General features: G+C 49.1%; 1 protein-coding gene across 2 annotated transcripts in view; it reads left to right on the forward strand.

Annotated features, from left to right (window-relative positions):
• Window positions 1-12,402, forward strand: part of PREX1 (phosphatidylinositol-3,4,5-trisphosphate dependent Rac exchange factor 1) — a 192,537-nt gene that overhangs the window by 72,877 nt on the left and 107,258 nt on the right. For both annotated transcript variants that reach the window (XM_061210224.1, XM_061210225.1), the window contains exons 2-3: window positions 5,433-5,504; window positions 10,980-11,102. In XM_061210224.1, coding sequence (XP_061066207.1) covers window positions 5,433-5,504; window positions 10,980-11,102 — 195 coding nt within the window. The remainder of the gene's footprint in view (window positions 1-5,432; window positions 5,505-10,979; window positions 11,103-12,402) is intronic.

Genomic DNA, 12,402 nt, shown 5'->3' on the forward strand with positions numbered 1-12,402 from the left:
GAGCTTTGGGGACCATGAAGGCACTTGGGTTAGGAGCTCTATGAGCAGCCTGTCTGGTCCCCTCCTCCCAGCAGCAAGCAGGAGACAGACAGTCCTGGGCTCAGGTTCGGCTCTCTTGGTTTCTGGCTGCGTAACTTCTGTTAGGTTACTTCACTTATGAGCCTCAGTTTTTCTCATCTATAGAGTGGGACCAAAATAGCTACGCTGAAAGCTGATCATGGGGGTTGCAATGAACTCATGTCGGGACTTTGCAGGTCTCAGCAAATGTTTGTTGCATGAACGAATGAGAGCATGTGGGTCTTGTTCTGGGTATGGAATGGTGGGAACTCTCATCCGCAGCTGGTTGGAGTGTAGGTTGGTACAATCACGTTGGAGAGCCATTTGTCATTAACTAGTCAAGTTGAACATGTCTCTAATCTACGGCCAACCATTCCATACCTAGGTGTACACTTGGAGGAACTTGCACACCTGTGCTCAGGAGACTTAGGTGCGCCTAGAGGATCTTGAGCACCTGAGCCCCAGTGGGCCTCTTCATCATAGCATCATTTATAGAGAGAACATTTGAAACAACTTAAACATCTGCAGCCTGATAGTGGTTGCTTACATCTGCTCAGCAATGAAATGGACAACTTGAGGTCTTAGTGTGGGGCTCCCCAGAAACAGACCCTGAGACTGATTCAAGGGCGAGCAGTTTCCTTGGGAGTTCACCCCAGGAAGCACCAATAGCAGAGTCGGGGAGTGAGGCAGGGAAGGGAAGGCAGCTGAGAAAGGTGTGTCATCAAGCAGGTGACCAGTGCGGGCCCCTGGGGCCCTCGAGGAAGCTTCCTGGGGGAAGCAGGCCCTCACGTGCCTCAGTCCTCGTCTGTCTTTGCAGCCTGCTCTGCATGTGAGAGAGGGTCCTCACGCCAAGAGAAGCGGGTGCTGGTGACTGAAGTGGTGCTGGGGTGCACCCCAGGGCTAAGAACCAAGAGATGTGGGTGGGGTTTGGGCAGCAGGCATTGCCAAGTGCACGTATTGATGTGGGTAAAGGTGGAAGATGTGATGTTGAGTGAGAAAAGGAAGTTGCTGAAAGGACGTCATTTATAAAAATGTCGTAAGCACACAAAACGGTATTCTTCATTGCTCCTCAATTCACACGTGCCTGGTAAGCAGGCAAAGGCATGTGTGGGAGTGAGGACCACATATCCAGGGCAGTGGGTGCCTTGCAGGATGGGCAGGTGCACAGGTAGCTCACCTCTCTCTGTAATGGTGCCTTTCTTCCTGTGTCTCCATTGAGGTTCAATATTTACAGGGTACATGGGTAAAGTGCACTGATCTTAGGTGCACACTGATTAGGCTTTGCATACGCATTTGCCTGTGTAACCGCCACTCAGATCAAGAAGTAGAATATTTCCAGCCCCTGCCCTGAGGGCTTCCTCGTGGCCCTTCCCTGTCTGCACCTCCTCCAGACTTGATGAATTTCTTTTTGAAAATGGTTTAAAGCAAATTTGACATAATGCTAATAAGATTTGCTGAAACTAGGTAGCGATGCGTTTGTGGGTGTTTGTTAAATTTTCCTCTGTCCTTTTCTGGCTCCTTGACGTATTTCATCATCATCATAAAGAGAAGAGGCGGACTTGGCCAGATGCAGGGAAGCGGCCCAGGCAGGGGTGCAGCATGGACACGGCATGGACAAAGATTCCAGGGCCGGAGGAGAGTTTCAGGCAGCCCTGGAAACCCTGAGAACGGGCTTGTCTCTAAGGGAGGTTTCCAAGATGAGAGCTTCTTCTGGCCGAGTGTTCCAAAGCTGTCAAGGTTTGGACACGGAGTCACCCCAGAGGGTCCCTTTCACCATCCTGCTTGCACAGAGGGCATTGGCGCCCCCTGGAAAAGCCAGTCATGCCGTGGGCAGCATGAGGGCTGGGCCCAGAGCCCCTGCCTGCCCATTCTTTCCGGGTCACGAGCTGCCCATTATGCCCATCACACCAGCCTGTTTGCGGCTCCTCTGTGGGTGGCCCGAGCCTCGCATTGTCCCAGCACAATAGTGGTGGCTGCGCTCTTGTGGAGAAAGTGGGACAGGAAGCTGTGATCTAGGCCAGCCGTGCTGCGCTCCCAGCTTCCTGCTCTCCCCGGCGGTGCTGGGTGAGGCTGCCTTTGTCGCTCTCCTGTCTGAGGAGGCTGGAGGCTGGAGGCTGGACTTCCCGGCAGCATCACAGGCCCTGTTAAAACATCCTCTAGGAACCCCTGTCTCCTGACCCCTCTACCCGTTGTCCTTTAAAGAGAAAGATCATCAGGCTTCCAAGTAGCCCGAGTTGAGGTTCCTGCCATGTGTCGGGCACTGTGTCAGGCAAATTTTATCCTTCCTTTGATTTGTGAGGGCTTACTGTGTTCCAGGCACTAGTCTAGGCCCTGGGGGTACAGCTGGGAAGCAGACCCTGTCCTCATGGAGCTCCCATTCACTTTATCCTAGTACATTCTGAAAGGTAGGACGACAGTACTACTATGATCTGCGTATTTGCGAGGAGTAAACTGAGACTCAGAAGGGCTAATGCACTTTCCTGAGGTCACGCCACACGAAGGAGGAGGAATGCAGTTTAAACCCAAATCATTAGTCTCCAAATCTGGCCTCTGTTGTTGGATTGGGATAAATGTTTCATTCCAGCCATGCTCCCTTCTTATTTTGGTCTTTCCCTTAGGCGCTGGTGTAGACTGCTTAATCTTAGTCTTTTTATCTGACAAATGGGCTCTTAATGCAAGATGAGAAGGTGATAAGTGCATGAAGACAAGGAGGGCATGCTGGAGGAGGTGACATTTGAGCTAAGGTCTGATGAATGAGAAAAAGCTGGCTCAGGACAGAGCTGGGAGAGAATATCCTTGCAGGTAGGAACAGCATGTGCAAAGGTCCTGAGGTAGGGATGTGCCTGGCAGGTGGAAGGAATAGAGGGGTTGAAGATGTGGCTGAAGATTATTGAGGTGTGTGTGGGGGGTGGAATGCTGGAAGGTGAGTTCAAAGAGATTAACTAGTACAGGTCATGGGGACCTGTAGCTGTGGAAAGATGTGGATTTTTTTTTTTTTTTCTTTAAGTGTATTGAGTAGCCATGGAGAGTTTCAAGCCATGGATTGATAGGATCTGATTTACATATTTAAAAGGATCCCTCTGGCTGTGTGTGTGGAGAAAGGAATAGGGAGGAGGTGATTGCATTAGTCCAGGCAGGAGGTGTTGGTGACTTGGACCAGGTGGGTGGCTGAGGAGGTGGGGAGAAGTGGTCCAATGTTTAATACATGTCGAAGGTGAAGCTGATAACATTTGCTGATGGATGGAAATGGAGTGTCAGAGAAAGAGGGGAGGTCGAGGACGACACGAGGGGGTTTTGGCTGGAGCACTTGGAAGGCAGAGGTGCCATTTCTTAGGCTGGGAAGGGCTTGGTGGTGTGTGGGTTTGGAGGGAAGTTCAGGAACTAGGTTTTGGATGCGTTAATTTGAGATGCCCTTGGACATCCAGGTGGAGTTGTCGAGTTGTCAGAAATCCAGCTAAGTCCAGGCTGGGGATATACACTTGGGCTGCAGGGACTGGTCGAGAACACGCTGCGGTGAGTGTGGACAGAGAGGCAGGGCCGCTTTGCTGTGTGTCCCTGACTTTCCTCTCTGTGACCTGCCATGTGGAGTGTCAGCGCACCTCTTCCTAGGAAAGCAGAGTCTGCAGGTGGCCGGCTCCCCATAACATCCATGGACGTCCCTTCTCATGATGGGAAAGGACCCAGCAACCTCCTCTCTGCTGGCCTGCCCCTGCTTCCCTCCGTCCTGGGCTGTCCCTTCCACCTCCCCCGACTCAGAGATCTCCCCTTTGCTCTAACCACCCATGGCAGGGAAGGTGACTAACAGGCCACCATGCCTCATCGTGGCCAGTGGACCGTGAAGTCATTTTCGCAGGGGACTCCATGTGGTCAACCTGGGGACAAGCCCTAGAGTCGGGGCAAACCCGGCAGAGTTTGCTGTCAGTGGGGCTGGCCTCAGTCTCCCTCAGATGCTCCCATCTCCTCCTCCCCACCCCCATTTCTATTCTGTTCCCCCGGCCTGTCCACGGGATCTCTCAGTGGCTTGTCCTCTGCCTGCTCTGTCCCACCCACACCAGTGCCAGGCCGCTGTCATTGCTCATCAGTGGAGGGGCTGCACCCCTCCACTCTGGTCCCTCCACTTTCAAGCTTGACCCCTAAAACCTAGTTCCTCACAAAAACAGATGGCTCTTTTGCCACTATTTAAAAGCTGGGAGACTTTGCTTTAAAAAAAAATCCTAATTTCTGGTTTCTCTTGGGAAATTAAAAAAACCCCAAACCCGGAACATCTGGTGATACTGGGCCTGCTGGCCTCCCACCTGGCCGCACTCGGAGGGGACAAGTAGCCGCCCCGCTTCGATGGACGTGTGCTCGCCTGTTCCCCACGATCCCTGCCAGGCCCCGCCTTTATCGTCTGTCACATCACAGAGGAGAGAAATGATTTCTCTGTTCCAAGCCCTTGAAAAAAGTGGCAGAACGACTGTGGTCTATCCATACAGTAGGATCCAGGGCAGCCATGGAAAGAGAATGACGGTGCTCTCCAGGTAATGATATGGGGAGATCTCTAAGTGGAAAAAGCAGGTGCAGTGCGTCCTGTGTACACTGCTATCTCTTGGTGTGTAAAAAGGGGAAAATAAGAATATATGTGTATGTGTGTGTGTATATATGTATATGTATATACATAAATATATTTGTGGTTTTTTCCCCAGCTTTATCGAGATACAAGTGACATGTAACACTGTGTAAGTCTAAGGTGTACAGCTTGCTTTAGTACATTTATATATTGCTAAATGATTACCACCATAGTGCAACTTTAAGTGTATAATAGAGTATAATTAACCATAATCACTATGCTGTACATTAGATCCCCAGAACTTATTCATCCAATAACTGGAACTTTGTACCCTTTGATCAACCTGTGTATGTTTATTTGGAACAATACATAAGCCACTAGGAGCTGTGGGTCCCATGGGGGATGGGAAAGACTGGGTGGATGGGGCCTGCGCTATAGGAGACTTTTCATATTTTTGACTTTTCGTATTTTTGATTTTTGAGCCATGTGAATGGTTATTATTTAGAAGTTAAATTTTTAAGCAAGAGGAAAAAAAAGGAAAATGAATTGTAGTCTGAGAGGGTCCTGCGGGTGATGAAGCAGGTATGAGTGCAGCTCCTGAGGGCAGGGCTTGTGTTGGTCTCTGCAGAGCCTGGTGGAGTAGATGCTCCATAACACACATGTTGGCTGAAGGGCAGAGTAGGTTTTTGCTTATTTCCTGCCCACGTCCCTGGATCGTGGTGCCTCCCAGGGCCTAGTTGGCATTTGAACTTGTAACCCTTTTTTCGGGCCACCTCCCGGGGACTGGAGGCGTGGATGCTCACCTCTCCCTGCTTCTCTCTTCCAGGCATTCCTGCATCGCATCCGGCAGAACACGGCGGACTCGGTGGAGAAGGGCCTGACGGAGGAGAACGTCAAGGTGTGGACCCGGGGCTGGCCCCTTTCCCGACTGTCCCTGCCGCTGTGTGTGGAGCTGCCTTGTTCCTCCCGGGTGATGCTCAGAGGGTGCTCGGGTCCACCCCGCGGGCAGCTGCCTTTGGCCTCCCAATGGCTTGCTCCCTGCAGCCCCTGGAGGGCTCTGGGTCCCGCGAGCAGACAGTGCTTGGGGGATGTGAGGAGGACTCAGCCTCAGGGCCCCACTCCCCACCTCGAGACTCTCCCCTTGCTCAATACAACCATCCTGTCTTCCAGCCTCCTCATGCCAGGGACCCTGGCTTGGAGCCAGTGGAAAATCCCTTCCCAAGTGCCCCTGGGAGCCTGGCACCTCCATCTGCCCTCCTGGCAGCCCTGGCCCCTGCCCTGCACTGGGTGTTGAGTGTCGAGGCTGGGCGGATGAGTAATTGGGTCCAGGCTAAGTCTTGGCTGTGGCTCTGGGGAGTTTTGAAAGGAAGTCAGTAGACCTTCTGTGTGCATGGTGGAGGCCCCAGCGGTCCCCAGACCTGACTTTCTAATGTGCCCTCACTCTCTGGGAAGCCACCTCCAGTCCTTGGGGCTCCAGGGTCCTGGTCCTCAGAGAGAGGGGAGACGGGGTAGGGTCGGGGTCAGAGGTGCCAGCATGTACAGCATATAAAGGGCTTGGTCAAGCAGGACATCCCCTTGTGTATGTCCTGGTTAATAAGGATACCTTGTACATTGACAATTCTGAGTCCAGTATTTTGGATAAGAAGGCTGAGGCTTAGAGATGTAAAGAGACCTACACAGGGCCAGTGCATGACAGGTCCCTGGTAGGGCTGGGATCAAAGCTTTTTATGCATTCATTCATTCTTTGGGCAAATACTTACTGAGTACCTACTGTTTATTAGGTCTGTTTATTACAAACTATTTATTACAACTTAAAAACTATTATAATTAAAATTTATAATTTATTACAGTTTGAAAAAATTATCTTTTTTATGAGGTATAATTCACATACAGTAGAGGGTACAATCTTAAGTGCAGGCTCCTCTGTGCCCCCTCAGTACATGCCCCCACCCCAAAGATAACCACTGACTTCTAGTGGCATTGATTAGCTTTGCCTATTCTTGAACTATATATAAAAATGAGCTCTTTCGTCATGCCCGGCATCTTTTGCTCACTGTTATGTGTCTGAGATTTGCCCATGTTGTTGTATGTAGCTGGAAGTCATTCTTTTTCATTGCTGTGTAGTATTCCATAGTATGACTGTGCCACAATTGACTCATTCATTCTCCCGTGGATGGATATGTGTGCAATTTCCAGTTTTTGGCTGTGATGACCGTCCTTGTCTATGTCTTTTGGGGGACACAGGCTCTAATTTCTTTGGGGTATATACTCAGGTGACAGATATTTATTTTGAAATTCTGTAGCCATTCCTTGAAGTAAGTATAACAATAGGATCTATCCTATGTGTCTTTAACATAAGCAGATTTAACCATGTGAGCTGGACAGAAGAAGAGAGAGAAAAATAACCCAACAGTGTGGGTGATTCTTCCAGCCACTTCATGTGACAAGTGTCCCTCAGGGCGAGTTCGAGGAGGACAAAGAGGAACCCTGGCCTTCTGGGACTGCAGCTTTGACGAGTGGTCTCCTGCCCCTCGGCCTTCCCTGCCCACTTTCAGGGCTCTCCCCCTGCAGACTGTCTGGTGCCTCCGCTGGGTCCATGGAGTTTGGTCTTCATTCCTTGGGACCTTGACTCAAATGTCACCTTCTCAGAGCAGTTGTCCTTGGCCTCCGCGTTTATTTATTTATTTATAATAACATCTTTATTGGAGTATAATTGCTTTACAATGGTGTGTTAGTTTCTGCTTTATAACAAAGTGAATCAGTTATACATATATATATATCCCCATATCCCCTCCCTCTTGCGTCTCCCTCCCACCCTCCCTATCCCACCCCTCTAGGTGGTCACAAAGCACCGAGCTGATCTCCCTGTGCTATGCAGCTGCTTCCCACTAGCTATCTATTTTACATTTGGTAGTGTATATATGGCAGTGCTACTCTCTCACTTTGTCCCAGCTTACCCTTCCCCTCCCCGTGTCCTCAAGTCCATTCTCTCTGTCTGCGTCATTATTCCTGTCCTACCCCTAGGTTCATCAGAACCATTTTTTCCACATATATGTGGATTCCACATATATGTGTTAGCATACGGTATTTGTTTTTCTCTTTCTGACTTACTTCACTCTGTATGACAGACTCTAGGTCCATCCACCTCACTACAAATAACTCAGTTTCGTTTCTTTTTATGTCTGAGTAATATTCCATTGTATATATGTGTCACATCTTCTTTATCCATTCATCTGTCGATGGACACTTAGGTTGCTTCCATGTCCTGGCTATTGTAAATAGAGCTGCAATGAACATTGTGGTACATGACTCTTTTTGAATTATGGTTTTCTCAGGGTATAAGCCAGTAGTGGGATTGCTGGGTCGTATGGTAGTTCTATTTTTAGTTTTTTAAGGAACCTCCATACTGTCCTCCATAGTGGCTGTATCAATTTACATTCCCACCAACAGTGCAAGAGGGTTCCCTTTTCTCCACACCCTCTCCAGCATTTATTGTTTGTAGATTTTTTGATGATGGCCATTCTGACCAGCATGAGGTGACGACACCTCATTGTAGTTTTGATTTGCATTTCTCTAATGATTAGTGATGTTGAGCATCCTTTCATGTGTTTGTTGGCAACCTGTATATCTTCTTTGGAGAAATGTCTATTTAGGTCTTACGCCCATTTTTGGATTCGGTTGTTTGTTTTTTGATATTGAGCTGCGTGAGCTGCTTGTATATTTTGGAGATTAATCCTTTGTCGGTTGCTTCGTTTGCAAATATTTTCTCCCATTCTGAGGGTTGTCTTTTCGTCTTGTTTATGGTTTCCTTTGCTGTGCAAAAGCTTTTAAGTTTCATTAGGTCCCATTTGTTTATTTTTGTTTTTATTTCCATTTCTCTAGGAGCTGGGTCAAAAAGGATCTTGCTGTGATTTATATCATAGAGTGTTCTGCCTATGTTTTCCTCTAAGAGTTTTATAGTATCTGGCCTTACATTTTTGGCCTCCGTGTTTAAATGTCCAAATTCTTCCTCCTCCTCCACCCTGGGACTCCCTTCCTGTTTTATGTTTGTCTTTAGTGCTTCTTTTCACCTAGAAAACTATAGTTATTTGTTGGTTGTCCCCTTCCAGTAGAATTTCACCTCCATGGAAGCAGGCACGTCGTTGTTCCCTGCTGTGTCCCCAGGGCCTGGCACACAGTAGGGGCTCAGTTAGTATTTGCTGAATGAATGAATGGTGAGAAACCCTAGAGGGAACCGTAGCCATAGTGACACTGTTGCCCCGTGGCTGCCAGCTGCTATGGGTGGGGAGTGGGGGGATGGGTGGGAGAGGGACTCCGTACCATATTTATTTTACTGTGTTTTGATTTTTGAACCCTGTGAATGCCTTCTTCAAAATTAAATTAAAAATGCACCTGTTTAGGGAATTCCCTGGTGTTCCAGTAGTTAGGAATCGGCGCTTTCACTGCCAGGGCCTGGGTTTGATCCCTGGTTGGGGAACTGAGATTCTGCAAGCCACGCCGTGTGGCCAAATTAAAAAGAAAAAATGCACCTGTTAAAAAAAAAAAAAAAAAAAAAAACAGAAAAAGGAATTCATGCAGTTCAAAGGGCTTTAAGTCAGTGAAAATCTCCCCTAGTTCTTCTTCGAGGCCCTGACGGTTAGCAGCTTGTGTCATTGTCTAGGGGGGTCTCTGCTTCTGCCAGCGTAGAGAGGAGTGGCCTTTGCGTGTGTTATTTTACACAAATGGACCCATATTGGAATCCCATGTGGCACCATGATTCCCTCCCCCCCCCCCCCCCCGCAGTATATATCAAGGATCATTCCAGGGCTCCAGATCCATTTCTACAGACCTGCAGATTCTTTTCACAGGCTCAAAGTATTTCAGAATATGGCATGTATTTAAATATAGCCAATCCACTTTATTTAACTATTTGACGAGTCCCCATTAATGGATATTTGGCTTTTGTCTAATCTTCTACTAGTGCAAATAAGGCTGCAGTATATGGTCTTGGCCATCCACCCAGTTCTCAACCTCGGTGCAATGAACAAGTTGGGCTGGACGATTCTTTGCCATGGGGGCTGTCCTGTGTATTATAGGATGTGTAGTGGCATCGCTGGCCTCTACCTATGAGACACCGGTAGCATCCTTCTCCCCAGTTTGTGACAACTGAAAATGTCCCCAAACATTGGCAGATGTCCCCTGGGAGGCAAAACTAGCCCTGGTTGGAAATGACTGGTCAAAAGGTTAAGTTCTGAAATGTAGAATTGTGGGTCAGATTGTGCATTTCAAACTTTATAGGTTCCTGTGGGGAAACAGGCACTCATATATTGTTTGTGAGAGTTTAAATGGCGCATTTGGAACATCCTTCCCTATTGTATTTTCTTCTATCAGGTCATTTTAATAGGTGCCTGGAAGTACCCTCATCGTTTTAAAAATCAGTCCTATGTGTATGCATATGGCTGATTCACTTCGCTGTGCTGCAGAAAGTAACACAAGCTTGTAAAGCAATTATACTCCAATAGAAAAAAAATCAGTCCTATGGTTGGCCATACCAGGTGTGTCTGGCCGTGATGAAGATTGTGATGGATGTCTTGGTATATATTCCTCTGCAGGCTGAGTGTGAAGTTCAGTTCCGCTGCTTCACTGGACCACGTGACCTTGGGAATGTTAATTATCTTCTCTGAGCGTCCGTTCTTCATCTATGAATTGGGGATGATAATAGCTCCTGCCTCGTGGAGTTATAGTGAGGATTAGATGCCCTAAGTGCATGTAAAGTTATTGGCACAGGATTAGGCATTAATCCTGTTTAGTAAATATTGGCAGTATTTTTGTTAGTGTCATGATTTCTGTTAGCTCCGGCATATGAGGGTGCCCGTTTTCCTACACCCTCCTCGCCTGCACCGGGGGGTTATGTATTTTTTTTTAAAGATTTATTTATTATTTATTTATTTATGGCTGTGTCAGGTCTTAGTTGCGGCACGTGGGATCTCTGTTGAGGCATACAGGATCTTTTGTTGTGGCACGCGGGCTTCTCTCTAGTTGTGGCATGCGGGTTTTCTCTTCTCTAGTTGTGGCGTATAGGCTGGGCGGGTGGGCTCTGTAGCCGTGGCACGCGGGTTCCAGAGCGCGTGGGCTCTGTAGTTTGCGGCACGCAGGGTCTCTAGTTGAGGTACACGAGCTCAGTAGTTGTGGTACATGGGCTTAGTTGCCCTGCGGCATGTGGGATCTTAGTTCCCTGACCAGGGATCAAACCCACGTCCCCTGCATTGCAAGGTGGATTCTTCACCACTGGACCACGAGGGAAGTCCCTATGTATTTTTTTTTTTTATGCTTCATTTTGGTCTCCTCTACACCTCGATTAATGTTCTCCTTGGGCCTCATTTTTCCCTCGCAGATCCTGTTCTCAAACATTGAAGACATCCTGGAAGTTCATAAGGATTTCTTGGCTGCCTTGGAGTTTTGTTTACATCCGGAGCCTCAGTCTCAGCATGAACTTGGGAATGTTTTCTTAAAATTCGTGAGTACGATGCCCCAACCCCTACCGGAGCCTGCAGCTTTTGGGGAGTGGGCTTCTCCCCCGGGTCCCCATTCCGTCCACCCTTGGCCAGCTTCGTCTGCAGGTGTATCTGGGAGAGGGAGAGACAGGTGGGCAGGCGGGTCCAGCCTCCACCCCCGGGAACAATGGGCAGAGGGTTGGACCCAGCAGACTGGGGCTCTTTTTAGTTGGCTCTCCCTCCCTTTAATGTCATGTAGAGCGTGGTCCCCTTTTCCTCAGAGCTCTTTGCTGAATGACTGCGTCCTGGGGCTCCTGTGACCTCCTGGCCTGGCGGGGCCCCTCTGCTGCAGCATGACCAAGAGGATGGACTCGGGTCAGACACACCTGCATTTGAGTCCCGGTCTGGCCACCCACTGGCCACCGAGGGTGTCTGACCCTTGGGTGCCCCCTTGGGCTCCTGGACAGGGAGACTGATCCTTGTTGTAATAGCCACTCTCTTCCCAAGTCACTTAGAATTGTGAGGGGACAGCTGGAGGAAGAGGGGCAGCCTAGCCCACAGGAGGCAACTGCTTTTCTCCACCCGTGCTGCGCGGGACCCTCCCCACTGGGAGGAAAGCCTCACTGGCCTCACGGGCATGAGGCCTGGGCCAGACTCCTGTCCTCTCTGAGCCTCAGTTTCCTCCTCTGATGGAGCAGTAGGGATAATGGTGCCTCCTTGGGTTGATGGAAGGACTCAAAGAGGTAAAGCAACAAAGTGTGTAGCCGAGGGCAGCAGTTCTCAACCAGGGGGTGATTTTGCCCCCAGGGGACATTTGGCCACGTCTGGAGACATTTTTGGTTGTCACAGCTTGGAGAGGGGGCTGTGCTACTGGCTTCTAGTGCGTGGAGGCCAGCGATGCTACTAAATAGCCCGTAATGTGCAGGACGGTCCCCACAGCAGAGGATTATCCGAACTCAAGTGTCAGCAGTGCTGAGATGAGAGACCTTGGCCTGGAGCAAGCACTTGGTCCATGTCGGTGCTTACTTTCGTTGTCATTGTCATCGTTACTAACTCCCTTCTCCAGGGAATCATATCTGTATGGTCCGAGATTAGCATGGCAGAGCCGGGCTGCTGATGGGCTGTGTCACCCTTGGCAAGTTGTTTTAACTTGTCTGTGCCTCAGTGTCCTCACCTGTAAAATGGGTAAAAAACTAGACCTGACCCTTGATGTCCTTGAGGATCGAGTGAGCTAATACAAGGAAGGAGAGGACTCCGAACAGCTCCTGGCCCACAGTAAGTGCTCACTAAATGTTGGCTATTAGCTCTTCACGTGGCCACCAT

The sequence above is a fragment of the Eubalaena glacialis genome, chromosome 13 (assembly GCF_028564815.1).
Source record: "Eubalaena glacialis isolate mEubGla1 chromosome 13, mEubGla1.1.hap2.+ XY, whole genome shotgun sequence".
Classification (NCBI taxonomy): domain Eukaryota; kingdom Metazoa; phylum Chordata; class Mammalia; order Artiodactyla; family Balaenidae; genus Eubalaena; species Eubalaena glacialis.